Raw genomic sequence first — 17,729 nt, 5'->3', positions numbered from 1 at the left:
GTGACAGTACCGTGGATGCGTTTCGGTTCAGGCAGCGGGATCAGCCAACAATTGATGGTGATAGAATGGCACAAAATTCGCAAGTCGGTGCACAGTATAGAGTCCCGTGTAATATTGCAGACGATATTAGTCTGCAGCAGGGAAGACAGTCAAAGAAAGAGGGAAATGACAGTCACACAGGGAAGGGGACGTAACCCGTCGAGGGGCGATGAGAAAGCTGGAAATGAGGGGAAGAAGAAAAGGAAAAATTAGGGAACAAAAAGGAGTGCGAGCGAACCAGAGTGTGGCTGGACTGTGGCGCCTGTAAGGTCAGTTCAGAGACACACACGAGTTGCAAATAGTAGAGAGAAAATAGAAAATAATAATAATAATAATAATAATAATAAAGGATATGGTCAAGAAAAGGGGAGGAGAATTAGAGGTGAATCAAATTATTATTAGTAGGAAAGTAGATGGAACTCCTCAAGACCCTCCACGAAGAACAAATGGAATGAACGGGGAGGGAAGGAGAAGAAGGGGCGGAGAACAAAACCACAGAGAAGAAAGAGAACGATTGCGATGGGGCACGCTATGGCTATGTTGGAGCTTAGTTACCTTTGGCGGGTGTCGACTAAGGTTCTTTAGCCTAACGACTAGTCACCATTCCAGGTCCCCAGCCGAAACAGCCTAGACCTTCAAGGTTCAAGTTAAGATGTCAAACTGTGTCAATTTACAGATGGTAAGGTTTACTGGGTATTTCAGGATATCATGATAAGAATACGGAGTACAATATGACTCGAACACCTCGAGTCCCAGCCATGTGCTCCCTCATCGGCACTGAGGTCTCGCGCAGGTGATCTCTCGCAAAGCCGTTTCCACTTGCGTTGTCGGCTGTGCCCCCTTTTATCCACTGCCAGACCACCCGTGCATTCGGTTGCCTCACTTTGGTAAAACATTTCTGCATCATTCCCTACCCTCCGTACCGACGATCGGTAGCCGATAAAGTACTCCAGGATCGATCAATCAGAAAATCCAATTAGAGTTACAGCTCTTTGTCTGCGAAGTATTACTTCCATGGCCAGATTTGGCAATCAATATCTCGGCGGCACAGATGCACAGGTCCTTCCAATTTCAGTCATGGAAATGGTGTGCCTATGCATTACGGACTATGTAAACGTAGAAGACGTCTCTCACAAGTCAACGTCAACCGCTGTGGCTGAGATCTAATGACATTGACTAGGTGCATCAGATCCACCTTCGATTTCCTTGTTGAAGCCATTCACCGACTAATTAATACAATGTGACTCTCCTCATGAAGTATCCTGAGCGTACAACTTACTCTACCTAACTAGGTTACTCAACCCACGGACTGTGGTGATGGTTCCAGAGAAGGATCTTACTGGTTCTTCTGTGGCTTTACAAGAAATGACTAGAGACCCGCAAACCACTTTGGCTTGGGACCAGTCAACAAGGAGCGTAGACTCTAGACTTTCGGCAAACCCTGGATGTGAGAGTTAGCCTTGTGAAGAGACCGGAACTTCCAAGAAATTACACTCCAACATAAAGTTGAGCAGGGACGAACACCTAATTAAGTTTCTGCACGCAGGGTAACCATTATCCAAAGATGAAAGAAGCCCCCGATGTTGACCCGGGGATGAGCTGGCTTGCAGTAGAGGCTAACTCTATTGGATTTCAAAGATACGTTGCCAGAGCATGGACATCCCTCATTGATCATCTGGAGCTTAAGCCCACGTGGCATTTGTCTAGTATTTTGATTGCGATCGACAGTATCCAATCATACATCGCTGGACGATCAGAATAAGTGCTAAAGGCTATCGAGCAGGTTATGCAAGATCTCCCAGACACACAACCAAGAGGGGTAAGTGTCATGAAAGGAACCATCATGATATATCTAATGCCTATAGTAGTATGGTAATATGACGCAGATTCTATATTCGTATCAGGCAACAATATCTGCCAATATGTTCATGACATATACAATGATGGGTGAGCACACCAAGCGATTAGTTATAAAGGTAACATAAAATGTACAAAAACATCAAACCGGCGAGGCGCTAGGCAATCATGCCTTTGCTTGATCCAGTTTTGTGAGGGTGGACTGCGCTTCCTTAACAAGCGCCTTGCGCGCGTTTCGAGCGTCCACGTTACCATCGGGCTCAATGCCATCTGCCCTAAGGATCACTTGTGCCAGAATCGTCTCGCTCAACTTCGCATGCTCAAATTCACGCGACTTAGGATCGGCCGGGGTATTGGCAATATATTCATCGCAAAGTGGCAGCAGCTCTCTTTGAAAGTACGCAGAAAGTGCCTGTGCTTGCTCAAGTGGGGTACTGAAGGCTTTGAGGTTGGGAGCCGGCGCTGGTAGCGTCGATCTGCCGGGGGATGCAGAGGGTGTCTGGTCGGCAGACGACGGGAGAGTGTCAGCACCATCTTTGTTCTTTTTCTTATTCTTATTCTTCTTGCTCTTGTTTCGGTTGCGAACCCTCTTCGGGCGGGGCGCATCATCCGGAGGTGCCGAGTCGCTGGCCTTATCCTCCGCGTCGGACCCCTCGCTAGGGGTACTCTCTCCTACCTCCGATACCACACATAGCACCTCCGACTGTTGTTTGAGTCCCTCATCCCGGCAGGGCAGATCATCGTCGTCCAAAAGCTTGCCCTTGTAAAGTAGCTTGACCCGCTTTGGGTCGGGAGCCCCTGTCGCCTCTGCAGCTCGTCGCCTCAACTCGCGAACGCTGAGCGTCCCATCATTAATGGCGTATGCTGGGAAATTCAGCTCATATGCGTTCCTTTTGTGTTTAAGGAGAAGCGTGTCTGGCGCATTGTCATCTTGATTCCTATATGTGCCTGCCGCACCATCGACGATGTAACTGTAATCGCTATCGCTGACTTGCGGCGTGTTGGAAACAGTGGAATACTGTGGAGAGCGACGGAAGAGGTTGGTGAACGGAGAGCGCCAGGACATGATGGCTACTGCTAGTGCACAAGCAAGGATGGTAACAGCGAGTGTAAACTTGTCGGCGGCGAAGGTGTTCTCGGTAATCCACGTTGGTGGGGGCCCAAGGGAGCGCAAAGACAAAGGCGTTTCAGCAGAAAAGGCTGTGATGAATTTGTCTTGAATGGCGTTGAGGGAAGTGGGAAACTTGTCTTTAAAGGAAGCCAGGTAGAATGCACAAGTCTCGCCCAGAAAGGACTGAGAATCGTGCGACAGCAGTTGTGTCATCAATGAATTGTCTTATAAGAAGAGGCAAAAAATTGAGCGGTGGACGCTGAGGTCATTAAGGGAGAAGCTGTCCTCTCAACTCCGAAATAGGCAAACAAGGCGGAGAGCCCAGGCGGACATTTTGCCGCAGTCACTCCTCATTCAGTGGAGCAGAACATAGGCTACTCTACGTAGTTATCAACTTGGGACGAGGTCAGGCGATAGTTGCCTGGCCTGGCTGAGCCTTGTTGGGAGATTTGGGCAATTTGCGTGAATCATGGGGTGAATCTAATAATGGGTAGATATATTGCGGCAATGATATTCTCTTCTTCTACATGAATATCCCATATAACTCCGACTTTCCTCCCAGCTGCACTACAGTCATACTTTGCATATACTGGGAACACAGACAATGCATAGCATGGCCATAATGGATAGAATTGGGGTACGCACAGTCACAATTTCTATTTGAAGAATTCGAAAGAATTTGGAGCAAAAACTTTAGCGTTTCATTAGTTAACTAACTATTATGCAAGGCTGTATGATTACTAAAGCCATCCCGATGCTACGCAGCCAATTTCCAATAAAGGAGAAAGAAAGAGCCTTGGCCTATGTTGGTCAATTATATTACGATATCTTTTTGAGTAATAGAAACACTTGAATGAAGAGTCGAGCTTCGATGTAAGTATTAGCAGTAGCAGCGGTATCCGTAGCATCTGTCCAATCAAAATGGAAGGTATAGTGACAGAGTAAGTGATGGAGCAAATAACTCCTAGTAATGGTGTGATATACTAATCAATTCCAGATGTCCTTATGTGGTTGGCAATGAGATAGTCCTCCACATTGACAGGCAGCAGGCTAAAGCTACAATAACGCATATCTTTGAACCGTTCACATTTTCATGTGCGATGGTCGTCCTGTTGGACCGTCCCTCCCAGTCTCTACATTTGAACGGCCATATGGTTTTAAAGCTCTATGACCGTCGTTTTGCAACAGGCTTCAGAGATGATCAGAAAAGCAACCCCTGGACTCCAAATATTGAACAGCAGTACCAGTAATTCGTCCTGAATGGCGATGCATCTAATTTTGTCGCCCGGCTCGACAACGATGACGGGTTCGTTGAAGAGAAAGGGTATCATTTTAGTATCGCACAAAACGAGACATACCTCTATACAAGGATGCGGGATTTTTATGAGACAGAAACTGAGGTATACGGTACCTTGAAAGATATTCAAGGTAAACACGTCCCTCAACTGTTCGCATGTGCTACATTGCGTGGGTCATCTGCGCTGCACGAGGCGTCAGTCAGCAAGTATACTGAGATCCCTGGGATTCTTTTGGAACATATTGATGGATTTCCCTTGACCGATATCGCTGTACATGCTCCCAGAGAAGCCTGGCAGTCACTCTGCGAACAAGCCATCCACATCATCCACCAAGTCGGCGATCGAGGTATTCTTAATGAGGATGTCAAAACAAGGAGCTTCGTCGTTCAAAAAAGCTCAGAGAGAAAACTCAAGATGCTTATGCTTGATTTTGCGCTGTGCAAGTTTCGCAGGGACTATGAAAGCGAGAAAGACTGGTGGGAATGGAAAGCAATACAAGATGAAGAGGGGGCAGTGGGATATGTAATGCGGAGGAGATTACAAGGAGGTTATGTTTACCATCGATCTGCCTTATATACAAGGCTGGATGACGACTACAAGCCAGAGAATTGAGTACTGCCAGTATAGCCTTCTTAGCGGACTTTCTTGATGCTATTTGATATCGTATATGGTATATGGTATGTCATTCTACTTTGCTCCGAGCGAAAATCTAGTTGCTGCATACCGTTAATTGATTTAAGAGGCATTTTTAACCCCATATAGAAACATCACATGTCCATTTTCACCGCTCGCATTGCTCATATCAATTGAGGACACCAGCCTATACACCAAACATGGCCATTATCAAAGCATCCCTCAAACAATAGTCGGTAGACCATAAGACCATCAGCGACTTTGGCAGTAGAATACATTGTTATATTGGGTTTCTGGTGTGATCTGTCTTAATGGCCTTGAAGTATTTGCTAAATGCCATTGTTTTCTTACCATGTTAATATGTATTTACACGATGTACACCACAGTAAAACAACTTTTTCAGAATGACGACATGCAACTTTGATATCCTACTGGTCTGGGTGGCTTCGTAGCTTACTATATAAAATACTACATGTGAGAATTCTGGGAGGCTTATCGTGGCACTATAACAGCTTGTGTGGGTGGGCATTGGATCCTGAGGGAAATCGACTTTATCAACAAGTTCAATTTGTTTTTGTAGCATCCGCAAATGGTGGTGTTCACAGGGTCAACTAGCTAAAAAGATGCAAAGGAGGAACTCAGGTATATATATACGTTAATTTCGAACTTATGATACAAAACTATGTCATATCTACTTCCAACGCCTTCGTCATGTGAATTGGGAACTGAAACCACTATAGCGAATCTTCACAGCCTCACCCCACCAGGCGCTGGCCGACCACCAAACCATCTGGCGAGTCCGTTGTTGCCCTCGTTGCCATCGCTTCCCATCCACCTTGGAAGTCGGAACGAGTCGCCCTGCAACCATTGAGGTGTACTAGCGGTTTCAAACGTATTTTTCACCCGGTGAGCAAACGACTGGAAAAAGTTTTCGTCATCCTCTTCCTCCGTCACTACAGTGGAGGCTGTCGCGGCCCCACGGGATGGCCGTGAAGGTCGGGTAGCCTCACCCCGAGGAGTCCGCGACGAAGAAAAGGCATTAGTGCCTTCTTCAACACGGCTGGAAGGCTGAGGAGATCGATCACGAGCAGAAAGCGATAGGGACCCAAGGCCGGTAGCTCCCGCTCAATCAAATCACGACCTTCGCGCCAGCCACCTAGACCATAGCCACTAGGGTTATTTTCCAAGTCTTCGTCCTCCTCTTCTAAGAGGCCAAACCCGCAGATATTCTTCACTCGGCCATAGAGATTGAAAAGGGTAGCACAGACCGGCGCGAGAATGAATATGGGGAAGAAATAATCGAACCCCTTTCCAAGCGGTGTCAAATCAATGGACCGCCCGAGAAAACGGTAAAACGTGGTGTTCTCCCTGGCACTCATCGGTAGGAATGTTACGAAGTTGTATGCAATCGGCACAGTAAGCCTAGCGACGAGCCCCGCGTACCAGCAAGCGCTTTCGCCGTACGTGTTGCGGCGAACCAAAGCGCGATTGCCCCACACCTTAGCATCGTTGACACCAACTAACGCAGCCCAGCACATGTACAACAACCAAGCAGAGGCGGTCACCTGTCTTCCGAACCCTACGGGCACTGGATCTTTGTGATAGGAGACTATGGAGAGAGTCACAACTGACAACCGGGGAGCCAATGACTTAATCAATTCCGACCAAATAACACACACAGATGCAGCCGCAAAAATCACGCCGAAAAGCAACCGGACGCTCGGGATTATATGGACGTAGAGATGATGTCGCATGTAGGGACTCAGAATCTTCTGACGTGTAAAGAACGTTGCGCGATGGGGGGCGTGACCGAACTCGAGCTTCTTCGATGCAGATGAGTTGATGATGGCTTGCAAATCGGCGGCAGTCAGCACTAAACGATCCCACTCATCGATAAAGCGGGCCTTTAGATGCCGAGCGCGCTGGAGTCGTCTCGTAAGATCCGCCATATAGCGCTCTGTAATGACTGATGGGATAGTAGTCGACACGTCGGAAGGTTCAAGAAGTGCGGTCCGTTGCTCGGAGGAATTAGACGTCTCAGCTAGGTCTTCGATCCAGTCTTTGAACTCTAGAGCACTGCCAGTCTTGCGTCGTTGTAACTGAGAGACTTGCGATTCGAGACTCTCGAGGTCGGTGATCGCATCCATCAGACGGTCGTGCAACCGGGGCGCATGGGCCTGGATTCTGCGTAGCCGACCGCTCACATTGGCATTGCGGAATAGAGTACGAGGTATAGAAACAAGGCCATGACCCATCAGATAGATCGCAAGGACAAGACCCCATACGTATGCGAGAGCCATAGCTAGTGCCTTTATTGACGTAAACTCGAACCCATTTTGAATTGATATGTAGATTAATCCCACAATCGCACAACACAACACGATAAGTTGATATCGGGCATTGGAGCGGAGGGAGTACTCGATGCGGCCTTTCGGCTCGCGATAGCCTGAGTCGACATATTCGCCAAGCAATGGAAGAATAGCCCTTTAAGCAGGCCAGATTAGTACTGAAAGAACATGAAAACCTTACAAATGGTCAAATGAAGCACGCATGTAGTACACACCAGGTAAGCACAAAGATTAGCCAGTAGGCAATGCGCCAGGATACCAGGATCAAACGGTCAGGCAACCAAATGGCCTTGGGTCCGCCTCCATCGCGAGAACTTGATGCTAGATCAATCGGAACCAGGAGCACTACGCTAGCGGGGAGGGCGAGTGCAAGAAACACCGGAATCGTGAGGTAGGCTGGAGTAGCTCGCAAGGTCAGGAAACGCCGTAGAAGGAGTAAGACAAGGATTGAGATTGCCAGAAGGGCAAAAGAAAAGAAAATATTAGAGCCAACAGAGATCGAAGATATGGAGATCATGGCGGCGGTTCCGTGGAGTGTACAGACGCATACAGAAGGCGGAAGGGAAGTTCAGGGTCTTGGACAATCAAGAGTAATTGTTCATGACGAGGGAAAGCAAGTCAACTAAAGAGCGACGATCAACCTAGCTAAAACCGCAGACAGAAAAGAGTCGGATTGTGTTCAAAGACGGACACATGGGGGTGCAACGAGAGAAACGGGAGTTGGTTCCGGATTGAATGAACCCTGAGACTCTGTAGGCATGGACGGATCTTTCATTTCGTTGACGCGGATGATAAGGCCCACGGTGACGACAGCAGGGTCTACACGTGATATCACATGATATTCTGTTGCTTTTTCTGGCAACAAGCAGCCTTACCCGGTCCACTTGGTGCAGGCAGATGTATGTTACAGGAAGTCAGTCACGAGTGCCTCTGAATCCTGCTGAAGTCGTTAAGCTGCCCTCTCTACTTACATGGATTAGATTTCTGAGCAGTATTAGGGCGAGGGGTACTAATAAATAATAAATAAGGACCAAAGAGGGACTGACTAGAACGTAGTTGATGGAGTCTGTACCACCTTTGGGTCGGTCACACTAGGTATGTAAGGTCACGGGTACGGTACCCTAAGTACAGTACCTGCACGCTGTGGACTGGTAGACTGCAACCAGCCTTCTCCTTAAAAAAAAATGGACCCAACAAATGGTATTCATACTTCTAGTATATGATACAGCCACATCGGTGATCATTGATCTCTTAGGAAGAATCCTCCACACCCTAGGTTGGAGATCTAATGAACTTCACATCAAGTGTATAATTATAATCGTCCTTCTCATAATTAAGAAGAGAAGTTATAAAAAATCTTTTTAAATAAGAAAGGGGAACAAATGAGAGAGAGATAATTAAATAAATAAAATAAACCTAAAACTAAAAGAGAGGGAAAAAAAAGAAAAGAAAAAAAAAGAAAGGAAAAACTCACCTGGGAACAACACAAAAGTGGTATGAAATGGAAACGATCCAAATTAAAGTACCTGTGAAACCAGACGTCTTGGCTTGCCAGACCTTGCGTCCTCTCCACAAATCAGTACTCCGGTCTACACCAATGAAATTCCAATCAGGATCCAAAAGAGTACGTATGTGAACAGCGTACAGCTCAATAGATGCCCTACTCAGAGTACACCACTTGAACCCTATACCACTAGTCCGTCTACTAGGGACCAGACAAAGTCACTAAGGACTGCTGGCCCGCCTTTTGGTCTCCATCCGCTCCCGTCACTACGACTCCTGCTAACACTAACTAGACTAACTTCGACCAGTAACGGGCAGATCCATAAAGGTCTGAAAGTCTAGTACCTGTTAGTCTCCCACACTAACCCAGGCCTGAGGCCACCATCACCACCTGCCTGTGGTCTTTAGACTTTCCCTTGTCTTCCCAACTGATCTTCAGTATCTTCTGCTCATCTCCAGGTCAAATCAATTAATTCAATCTTTCCCTCCCCTTGTAGGCTATTATTGGGGTTCCTATTTCTCCCATTATTGCTTGCTGCCTTTTTCTCTTTTCTTTTCTTTTCTTTTCTTGTTGCCCTTTTAATATTTTTTTTTTATTTTATATTTCTTCTTCGAGGGGTAACGTCCTTCCGAACTTTTGTTTTCTCGTCTCCTCTCGTTTTTCGGGTTCCTCTTTCTTGCGACTTTTCCCCTCTCTTCTTCCGGACCTCTTCAACAGCTGACGGTCATCACTTCTTCCATGCCACGGGACCGGAGCTCTCATTGCTTGTTCTGTAAGCCCACCCTCTTCCAACAGCTTTCTATTCCCCCTCCCCTCTCTGACCGATCGTTCTCCCTTCGTTGCTTGTGTCTAATTGATTGGTGGATACCTCTATCATTGGTGACTTTCCTTTTTCTTTTTTTTTGGAAACATTTTATTGTCTCTGGCGGTGTTGAAATTACGTTCGCATTACGATCCGTCTGACCCAAACCTTTTCAGATTCACCTTAATCCTTCCTTTCTCTTTCCTTCACCTGTAATTTTTTTCCTCTTTTTTGCTTCTTTTTATTCTAAACCCCCTTACTATTCTTGAAATTCTTCCGGCGCGGATGCCATAAAAAACGAAATCGAACGCATCCGTTCTGCAACAACTGGCGTCAGTGCGACATCCCTGTCAGTGATCCAAACCTTCGCCGGCTTAGTGTTCCCCCCCAAAGCCACTTCCCGGCTCCTGCCAACGAACCCGCTTTGACTGCACGCTGGTGCCCGAACGCCTTGTTTTCCCTGTTGTGTTGGTCTCCCGTGTTCTTGCTCTCTCTCATTCTCTTCCTCAACGCTCTCTTTGTCCGACTGCTATCCTTTCCCTGCGCTTGATTCCTTTCGTATCTCAGCGCGCTCAACCTCCGTACGGTGTTGCGTCCCACCGCGATTCACTTCTCGGAGTTTGGACCTTCAGTACTTTCCTTCCGCATCCCACCACTACTCGCTTTCCCCACTATCATAAATCACGCCGCTAAGGGAATTCTGATCCGGGCACAACGCATCGCACAGGGTGAGAGTTGGTGTTCCCACCAGCGAATGCTGACGTCAAAAGAAAGCTTGCGCGGACTGCTCCTCGATCCCCATTAAGGGGGGGTTGTTGACATGAATGCCGCAAATTTTCCCAATGCCGGCGGGGGCATGCCTGGCGGAGGTAATCCGCATGGCCAGATGCAGGTTCCGCAGCAGAAGCCAGAGAATCAGATGATGGTGAACTATTTGGCCCAGGCATTGCAGTCCCAGGGTTCTTTTACCGGATGGAGAGCCGATGTTCCTCTCAAGGAGCGGGCTGTCAATGTACATCAGATGTAAGTGGCCTGCGTCATGTGTATGGTGATGGATCCGTTGCTCCCGCCAGTACTAGCCTTCAAGGCTATTGTTTCACATTTTCCATCCTATTGTGCAGACTGACAATCTATCTCCAGGTGTACATCCCTTCGTTTAATACAACCGCATGCCTCTCTACAGAGCTTAGCGCAGGCTGCTTTAAGTTTTGAGCAGAAGGCCTTCAACAATGCAAAAGAGAAGGTATGCTCTCCCATTCTTTTGCTTGTATGGCGGGCACTTAACGGTGGACATATTAGGTCGATTACGATAAGGAATGCAACGATAAACTGGTTCATATTCAAGAAACTCGGGCTAGACAGGCGGCTGTATTACAACAAAATGGCGGCATGATGGCTCAGTCGGGGCACGCGGCGGGAATGGCCGGAGTTGGACAGGCGTTTCCTCAACAAATGGGCCGCCCGGCACAAGCTTCTCCAATGCCTGGACAACAGCAGATGGCCATGGGGATGAATGATCCGAGTCGGCAGGCGGCTATACAGCATCGGCAGCAACAACAACAGCAGCAATCCCAGGCAATCCTTCAACAACGAGCGCAGCCAAGACCTGGTAATGGTATACCTCTGACGGATGATCTTAGCACACTTTCGGCTCAAGAATACGAACATGTTTGCCGTATCGCCAACCAAATCTTATCAAAGACTTCTCAGGAAGATGTGGACAAGATCAAAATGAATCTACAGAACATGACTCATGAGCAAAGACAATACCTTAACCGGAAGAACATGGATCCCATCACATATTTCTTTCGCTCTCAAGCATTGACTCAACTCAGAAGGCACAAACGATCCCGGCAGGAAGCGCAACAACGTGCGCAGAATACAGGGGTTGATCCTAATAGTGCGATGATGGGAGATCCCATGATGAACGCCCAGCAACGACAAATGTTCCAAAATATGATGAATCTGCAGCGCAATTCATTCTCAATGGGCAGTCAACCGAATTTGGATCCGTCCTCATTTATCGGCAACGTTGAAAATATACAGGGACAACAGGCGGATGGTTTACGCTCCCAGGAAGCAGGCCAACTTGTGGTGCCTGCTAGTTCTTCCCAGATGAACCAACAGCCGTTTACAACGCCTCAGAATATGTTTCAAGTCGGCCAGGGTAACCAGACCAATATGAACGGTGCCGGCATCAGTCCTCAATTCTTCTCCCAACAGCAATTACAGACGTCCCAAAATCTCCAGCAAGATCGAACGCAACAGGCACCTCAATTCCAACCACAATCGCAGGCACAAACGCAGGCCCAGGCACGCGCGCAGGCTGCTCAGAAAGCGCAAATGGCTATATCCCAAGCTGGTCAAGCCAATTCGCAAATGCAACAACAGATGACACAGCAGAGTCCCGCCATGCCGATGCTCAATCGTCCCATGGCTCCGGGTCAGATATCACCGGCGCAAGTGGCAGCTCAAGTTCGGCCTCCGTCACGGGCTCCTGGGCAACAACCGGCCGGGGTCCAGCCTCTCGGAGGACAAACGGGCATGCAGGGCCGGCCTCAGATTCCTCCTAACCTTCCGCCTATGGTTCAAGAGCAACTGGCTCGGATGACCCAAGAGCAGTTAACCGCGTTCTTAATGAACCAGCAGCGCCGTCCACTCAATAATCAAGCTATGGCAAGAGCAAACGCTAACCAACAGTCCATGCCGATGCAGCCGAACCTGTCACAACCTGGCCAAGGTCAACAGATGGTGAATGGTCAGGCAGGTAATAATCAAAATATGCGTGCCTCCCTGAATTTGCAACAACAGCTCGCAAATATGAGTGGTGCACAAGCGCCCAATCAGATGCTCCCAGGGCAACAGCAAATGACAGCCCAACAACGGCAGCAGCAACAACAGCAGCGTCAACACGATCTATATAAGATGCAGCTGCTTCGCCAGCAGAGTGGGGGCTTGGAAATGTCCCCGGACCAGGTCAAAGACATGGATCGCATGCCATTCCCCCCTTCAATACATAACAACCTCCCTTCGCCCCCCCCGAAACATATAAAGACTTGGGGCCAACTGAAACAATGGGCAACTGCAAACCCTCAAGTTCTCGGAGGCATAGATTTGCAGAAGTTAGTGGCATTCCAGAAGCTCCATTTGAACCATATATTGGCACAGAACAAAGAAGGTGGTCGGAATCCTGATAGTGGAGGCCAAAATCCTTGGATGCAAATGCCTTTCCAGGGGCAGCCACAGCAATTTATGAACCAACAACAGTTCCAACCTGGCCAACAACAAGGGCCAATAAATATGCCTCCAATGCGCCCGATCACTGGACAAGATATTCAAATAGCTCGTCAGCGACTAGGAGCTCAGGTGCAGAATTATACGGATGAGCAGCTACGGGAGCTGCTCTACAGGAACCGACAGAAACAGTTAATGCAGCTTGCCCAGAACCGAGCCGCTCAACTTGCAGCTCAGCAAGGTCAACAGACCCCGTCGTCTCAGCAGCCTCCGGTCACTGCACCTTCGGCCACGCCTCAGATCAAGTCAGAGGCCCAACACCAGCAACCAACAACACAGTTGAATCAGCAGATGCAAGCGACAAAGACCCAGAATGCAACACCTGGAAAAGGTGTAAAAGGACCTGCTGCTAAGCAACCGCCGAAGAGAAAGATACCAAATGAAGAAAGCGCGGACGCTCAGAATACCCCTGCGCAAAAGTTGGCGCCGCCTGTGGCTTCTCAAGGATTGTCGGGTTCCACGCCAGCACGACCTAATATGCCGTTCACTCGTGAGCAGTTGGTTAATATGACACCACAGCAACGTGCACAATTGGAGGCGCACATACGGAGGCAGCAGGGCCAGAATCAAACGCGCGCTCCTATTTCGAGAACCGCTGCGGAAGAGCAATGGAACAACCTACCAGACAAGATCAGGCAAATGTATAACGAAATCCTGGTGCAAGCCCCACCCGCCGAACCTGTATCTGTTACACCAGAGCAAAATGCTCAAATGTCCCAGCAACTACGGGAGTGTACGGATATGCTGGGTAGGATGGATACACTGGTTCAATGGTTTTCCAAGATTCCTAACCAGGAAAAAAATGTGAAAAGCTTATTAGCTATGGTATGTCCACATTGGTTCTTTTTCTCTATTTATTAACCAGTGTGCTGATTCTGTGCCATTTAGCGCATACAATTAATGAGGCAATTTAAACCTGGGCCTGATTGGACGATCAATGACCATTTTACTGTCTCACCAGAGTATCTAACAATGACCACTAACTATGTCAAAAAGCTTTTCCAAGCCATGATCACCCGCGTCAGCCAACATCAAAATCAGCCATCTGGACAACGACCTAGTGTCTCTCAAGGGTCAACTAATGTGCAATCGTCCACTCAGAATAACATGCCCGCCTTGAACGCAAGCAATCTCCAGCAACTTCAACAACAGGAGGAGGCTATTCAGCGAGCCCGAAGGGCTTCAAGCCAGACTGCTGTCTCGGCAACTTCCGCCGTACCACCGGCACCGTTTGGCGCGCGTCTCCTCAGGGAGTACCGCATGCTTATGGACCCGGTAGCATGCCCCCTCAGGAACTAAAACTCCCTCCACCAAAGAAGAGGAAGCAGTCCCACGCTGGGCCCATTACTGGAACAGCTGGCACCAAATCACCGGCAGCTAAACAGACTGCAGCAGATGCCAAAATGGTTGCCACAGCCATGGTTGGTCCTTTCAAATGCAGTGTCCCACAGTGTCAGCATCATTACCAGGGCTTTGCAACCCAGAACGCGCTGGACAAGCATGTTGAAGAAACTCATAGGGTTGAAGAATCAATCGAAGATCCGCTTCAGTTTGCCCTTGACAGCTTCCGTAACTTGGTCAAAGAGGAGGACAAGGCTTCACCTGAATCGCAAGCTCCGAAGAAGAGTGCTGGTAGTGCAATGGACACCCCACAGGTGCCTCCTAAAGTGGGCGTTCCCTCACCCCCCATGAAGCAGGAGGCAGGAACAACTCCAATTACCGCGGGTGCTACTCCGGTGGCACGCGTGTTCAGTCAATTTGGAGCGAAGCCCACTTCTCCCGCATCCAACCAGACCCCTCGTGGGCCATCAGCCAAAGTACCTTCGTCGACAGCCAAGCCTTCCTATAGTAAGGATGGAAAGAAGGAAGCTGGCAAAACGACCGAGCAGATGCCATCCTTGGAGCCTACCATTGAAGACCCTTGGACTTCAAGTGCTGTTTCTCTTGAGGCGATCCAGGACACCTTTATGGACTTTGGGGACGATAGTGGCTTTGGTTTCGGCCCCATGGACGAGTTCATTAATGCAGACATGTTCGCCAACACTCAGTCAAAAGATACACCGGATTCGGTTGAAACAGCCATTGTCACCCAGACACCTAAGGACAACGATTTACCGAAAGTCGGAGACTTGGCAAGTAAAGGTGCGGAAGGCCTTGAAGGCAACTGGATTCCAATGGACTGGATCAATCTTCCTGGTCGGTTTGAAGATGGACCTCTTTTGAACGAGTCCTGGGAGGATATTGATTGGGACACCCTCGATCGGAGTAACATGAATGTTGACGATAGCGGAATCGCCATCTGTGCCATGTGAAACGGCGTTTTACGAAAAGAAGAAAGAATGGAAAAAAAACCAGAGAAAAAACAATTAAAGCTTAATGACCCTGAGCAGGTGAAAGGCGCTGCGGCTTATCTCTTCGGCATAAATATGGATGACTTATGTATATTAAGACTAGGCCAGTGTGGGAGGCCACTTGTTTATGCTCGTGATTTTGTTTTCTTTTACGTCTGTCACTCTTGTCTCTGTTACACCCTCGGACCACTTCGATTTCCCTGTTCATCTATAGTTGGCTTAGCCGTGGCGTTTCAAGGAGCGAGCAAAAGGTCATCTGTGAATTGTTGAAAGAGGCTTTGTTCTCTTTGCTATATTTGAAATCTTCTTCTTCATTTTCCCCCCGGTCTCTTTCCAGGCGATGGAGCTATCTACTGAAGGCAAATATAATATCCACATCAAGGTTTCAGTGAAAACTTACGGGGTACTCCGAGTAGAAGTTGGCATGTAGGTTTGCGGTTGTTCCATGGAACACAGCGGTAAAGCTCGATACTGGATGCGTAAGATACAGCGGATCCCTGGGTCCATGTGCCAAGGCTCGGGAGATGGTCAGCTGCTGATAAGGACGCCCCCATCGCTCCATCTCCTCTCGGGTTCCTCATTCTTTTGTCCTTCTCCAACAACCTTATTGTCATTTTCCGAGATGGGCTGTCAATAGAAGCCTTCCTACACTATATCCTTCATCCTGTGCTATAGCGCCTAGTTTTCTAGAGGCGCATCTTGTCTGCTGCTTCCAAGACTCCCCCGGATAGACACGGGTCCTTATCTCTCAGCCCGCCAGCTTTCTGTCTCTCCAACACATCTGAGAGACCCTTTGGTTCGACATATTCTTTTTAGGGTACTGTAGTGCCCCTTGGGGAATCATGGCGACCAAAGCAATGATTCCGTTCCTGGTCACGATGATGCTCGTGACCGGTGTCTGCAATACTATCCTCAACAAGTACCAGGTTAGATCCCTTACTAGTGTGCCTGTTGTCTGCGCTCTGCTAAATTCCATGAACAGGATATGCAATGTGTGCGAAACTGTGACTCTCCGGATCCTAGCGATCGCCATCTCTTTGAGCAGCCTGTTATTCAAACGTAGGCGTTATCATATCATCTTCTGACTCGTGCATCGGCTTATGGCTTGGTTCTACAATAGGATTCAGATGTTCATTGGAGAAATGGGTAGCTGGCTCGTGGTCCTACTCTCATATATTTACCAAACATTCATCTCGCCGCGCTTTTCGAATCAATCTTCTCCCCTTTTAGTCGGTGGCTATCACCCTGTCGCGGGCAATGATGGCGTCGATGATGCGGTCGAGGATAATGCAGTTGAGGGGGATGAGTTCTCCAATGACCCTACAAAGCCTGCGCACGCGCATGACGGGCGTATACGGCTACATGGCCGGAAGATCTTTCTCCTTGCTGCACCAGCATGCTGTGACATTGCAGGCACTACCCTTATGAACGTCGGTCTGCTCTTTGTTGCAGCAAGCATTTACCAAATGACGCGTGGTGCGTTGGTACTCTTCGTTGGGCTCTTCAGTGTTCTGTTTCTCCACCGAAAACTCTATCTTTATCAATGGATTGCACTTTTCGTGGTAGTCCTGGGAGTTGCACTGGTAGGCCTTGCAGGTGCCCTCTTTGGTGACAGCCAGAACCACGATATCACACGAGAGGATGCCATGGCAGCTGTAGCACACATCTCGATGCAAGCCCGCGCTCTTGCAAAGACCCCTGAAGCAGTTCAGGCGATCATCGGTGTTCTCCTTATTGCCGCTGCCCAGATCTTTACTGCTTCGCAATTCGTTCTGGAAGAATGGATCTTGGAACACTATGCTATGGACCCTATCCAAGTTGTTGGCTGGGAAGGTGTTTTCGGCTTTTCTGTAACTGTCATCGGATCGATCATCTTATATTTGTTCGTAGGCCGCACGGAAGCTGGCCGCTATGGATACTTTGATGTTAAGGAAGGATGGCATCAGATATTTAGTAACAGAGCTATCACTATCTCCAGTGTCCTGATTATGATCAGTATTGGGTATGGTCATTCCCTTTGCCCTCCTAGGGCCTGTCAATACAACAAAAACCCATTCACTAACTTGTGTCCTTTAACAGTGGCTTCAATTTCTTCGGTCTCTCCGTTACCCGGTCCGTGTCCGCTACATCCCGTAGCACGATTGACACTTGCCGAACACTCTTCATTTGGCTCGTCTCATTGGCGCTCGGATGGGAATCCTTCAAATGGCTTCAGGTCGCCGGGTTCGCATTACTCGTGTATGGAACCTTCCTTTTTAACGACATTGTACGCCCGCCGCTCAAGGCATGTCTTCCTCATGAAGTGAGGGAGAGAGAATTGCTACTGCCAGAGGAGCCGATCGAGCATATCTAAATTTAGAGAACGGGACATGCTATTAGCATCTCAACATCCCCACGCCCATCGTCTTAGGCTCACATCATCTTGCTTATCTTACTTTTTTGGATACATGGTTGGTATCAACTATTGGTGTTGCAGGCTTTCGAGTCGTCCT

At 48.4% G+C, this 17,729-nt stretch overlaps 6 protein-coding genes across 6 annotated transcripts; 4 read left to right on the top strand and 2 right to left on the bottom strand.

Annotated features, from left to right (window-relative positions):
- Positions 1-2,062: 2,062 nt before the first annotated feature.
- Positions 2,063-3,220, bottom strand: ABOM_009293 (BAG domain protein; the record flags this gene model as incomplete). Its single annotated transcript, XM_022536421.1, has 1 exon — positions 2,063-3,220. One exon carries the CDS (start codon positions 3,218-3,220, stop codon positions 2,063-2,065), a length of 1,158 nt encoding a protein of 385 aa, XP_022386727.1.
- A 708-nt stretch (positions 3,221-3,928) lies between these two features.
- Positions 3,929-4,257, top strand: ABOM_009292 (uncharacterized protein; the record flags this gene model as incomplete). Its single annotated transcript, XM_022536420.1, has 2 exons — positions 3,929-3,948; positions 4,005-4,257. 2 exons carry the CDS (start codon positions 3,929-3,931, stop codon positions 4,255-4,257), a joined length of 273 nt encoding a protein of 90 aa, XP_022386728.1.
- Positions 4,258-4,377: 120 nt separating this feature from the next.
- ABOM_009291 (uncharacterized protein) lies at positions 4,378-4,917 on the top strand (the record flags this gene model as incomplete). The annotated part of the gene is made up of 1 exon (XM_022536419.1): positions 4,378-4,917. One exon carries the CDS (start codon positions 4,378-4,380, stop codon positions 4,915-4,917), a length of 540 nt encoding a protein of 179 aa, XP_022386756.1.
- Positions 4,918-5,891: 974 nt separating this feature from the next.
- ABOM_009290 (LMBR1 domain-containing protein) lies at positions 5,892-7,803 on the bottom strand (the record flags this gene model as incomplete). The annotated part of the gene is made up of 2 exons (XM_022536418.1): positions 5,892-7,422; positions 7,502-7,803. 2 exons carry the CDS (start codon positions 7,801-7,803, stop codon positions 5,892-5,894), a joined length of 1,833 nt encoding a protein of 610 aa, XP_022386726.1.
- Positions 7,804-10,412: 2,609 nt separating this feature from the next.
- Positions 10,413-15,198, top strand: ABOM_009289 (uncharacterized protein; the record flags this gene model as incomplete). Its single annotated transcript, XM_022536417.1, has 5 exons — positions 10,413-10,615; positions 10,733-10,835; positions 10,892-13,711; positions 13,775-14,115; positions 14,166-15,198. The coding sequence occupies 5 exons, from the start codon at positions 10,413-10,415 to the stop codon at positions 15,196-15,198; spliced, it is 4,500 nt and encodes a 1,499-aa protein (XP_022386755.1).
- Positions 15,199-16,079: 881 nt separating this feature from the next.
- ABOM_009288 (putative nucleotide-sugar transporter) lies at positions 16,080-17,590 on the top strand (the record flags this gene model as incomplete). Its single annotated transcript, XM_022536416.1, has 4 exons — positions 16,080-16,163; positions 16,220-16,296; positions 16,358-17,239; positions 17,317-17,590. The coding sequence occupies 4 exons, from the start codon at positions 16,080-16,082 to the stop codon at positions 17,588-17,590; spliced, it is 1,317 nt and encodes a 438-aa protein (XP_022386754.1).
- Between the last annotated feature and the right edge of the window lie 139 nt (positions 17,591-17,729).

This window comes from Aspergillus bombycis, assembly GCF_001792695.1.
Source record: "Aspergillus bombycis strain NRRL26010 chromosome Unknown contig00078, whole genome shotgun sequence".
NCBI classification, from domain to species: domain Eukaryota; kingdom Fungi; phylum Ascomycota; class Eurotiomycetes; order Eurotiales; family Aspergillaceae; genus Aspergillus; species Aspergillus bombycis.
The sequence above is the reverse complement of the archived record's forward strand: the minus strand, read 5'-3'. Positions and strand labels throughout refer to the sequence as shown.